This window comes from Fonticula alba (genome assembly GCF_000388065.1).
Source record: "Fonticula alba strain ATCC 38817 unplaced genomic scaffold supercont2.3, whole genome shotgun sequence".
In the NCBI taxonomy this organism is placed as follows: domain Eukaryota; order Rotosphaerida; family Fonticulaceae; genus Fonticula; species Fonticula alba.
Genome location: NW_009242973.1, coordinates 2,531,835 through 2,532,421, shown reverse-complemented (window position 1 = coordinate 2,532,421; position 587 = coordinate 2,531,835). Strand labels below are relative to the sequence as shown.

At 67.6% G+C, this 587-nt stretch overlaps 1 protein-coding gene across 1 annotated transcript in view; it reads right to left on the bottom strand.

The window, feature by feature from the left end:
* Positions 1 to 413, bottom strand: part of H696_02320 (hypothetical protein) — a 1,969-nt gene extending 1,556 nt beyond the window's left edge. Inside the window, exon 1 of the mRNA XM_009496216.1 lies at positions 27 to 413. Coding sequence (XP_009494491.1) covers positions 27 to 407 — 381 coding nt within the window. The 5' untranslated portion in view covers positions 408 to 413. The remainder of the gene's footprint in view (positions 1 to 26) is intronic.
* Between the last annotated feature and the right edge of the window lie 174 nt (positions 414 to 587).

Sequence of the window (587 nt, the reverse complement as noted above, 5' to 3'; positions counted from 1 at the left end):
GGGGGGGGGGCTGCAATTTCACGCACCATCTCATTGGACAGGCGGACGCGGCGGTCCGCAAACTCGGTCTCCGTGATGGCCGGCACATCGGCACAGTAGCCATTCAGGTGGGCGTACTTCCGGGAGTTGCCATCCGAGAAGGGGCGCGTGAAGATCAGTGCCAGCAGAACACCGACAACCACCATGAGGATGAAGCACAGCACCAGCACCGGGTAGAACCACTTGCTCCGGGTCAGCGCATCGGAGGAGGCCCCCCCGGCAGAGGAGGAGCTCTTCTTGTCGCCGCCGGCGTAGTCCTCCGGATCGGCCAGGTGGTGGTTGGTCGAGGGGTTGTCATGTGGCAGCGGCAACGTCGTATAGAGGTTGCCGGTGTCCTCGGTTGGGACACGCGTGTACTGCGAGGACATGGTTTGGCGGGGGGAGACCCGGGGGGGGGGGGGGGTGGGGGGGGGGGGGGGGGGGGGTTTGGGGGGGGGGGGGGAAAAAAGGGGGGGGGGGGAAGGGAGAAAGACCCGGGTGAGAAAAAAGCGGGGGGGGGGGGGGGGGGGGGGGGGGGGCCACACACACCCTGGAGGGGGAGATACCAT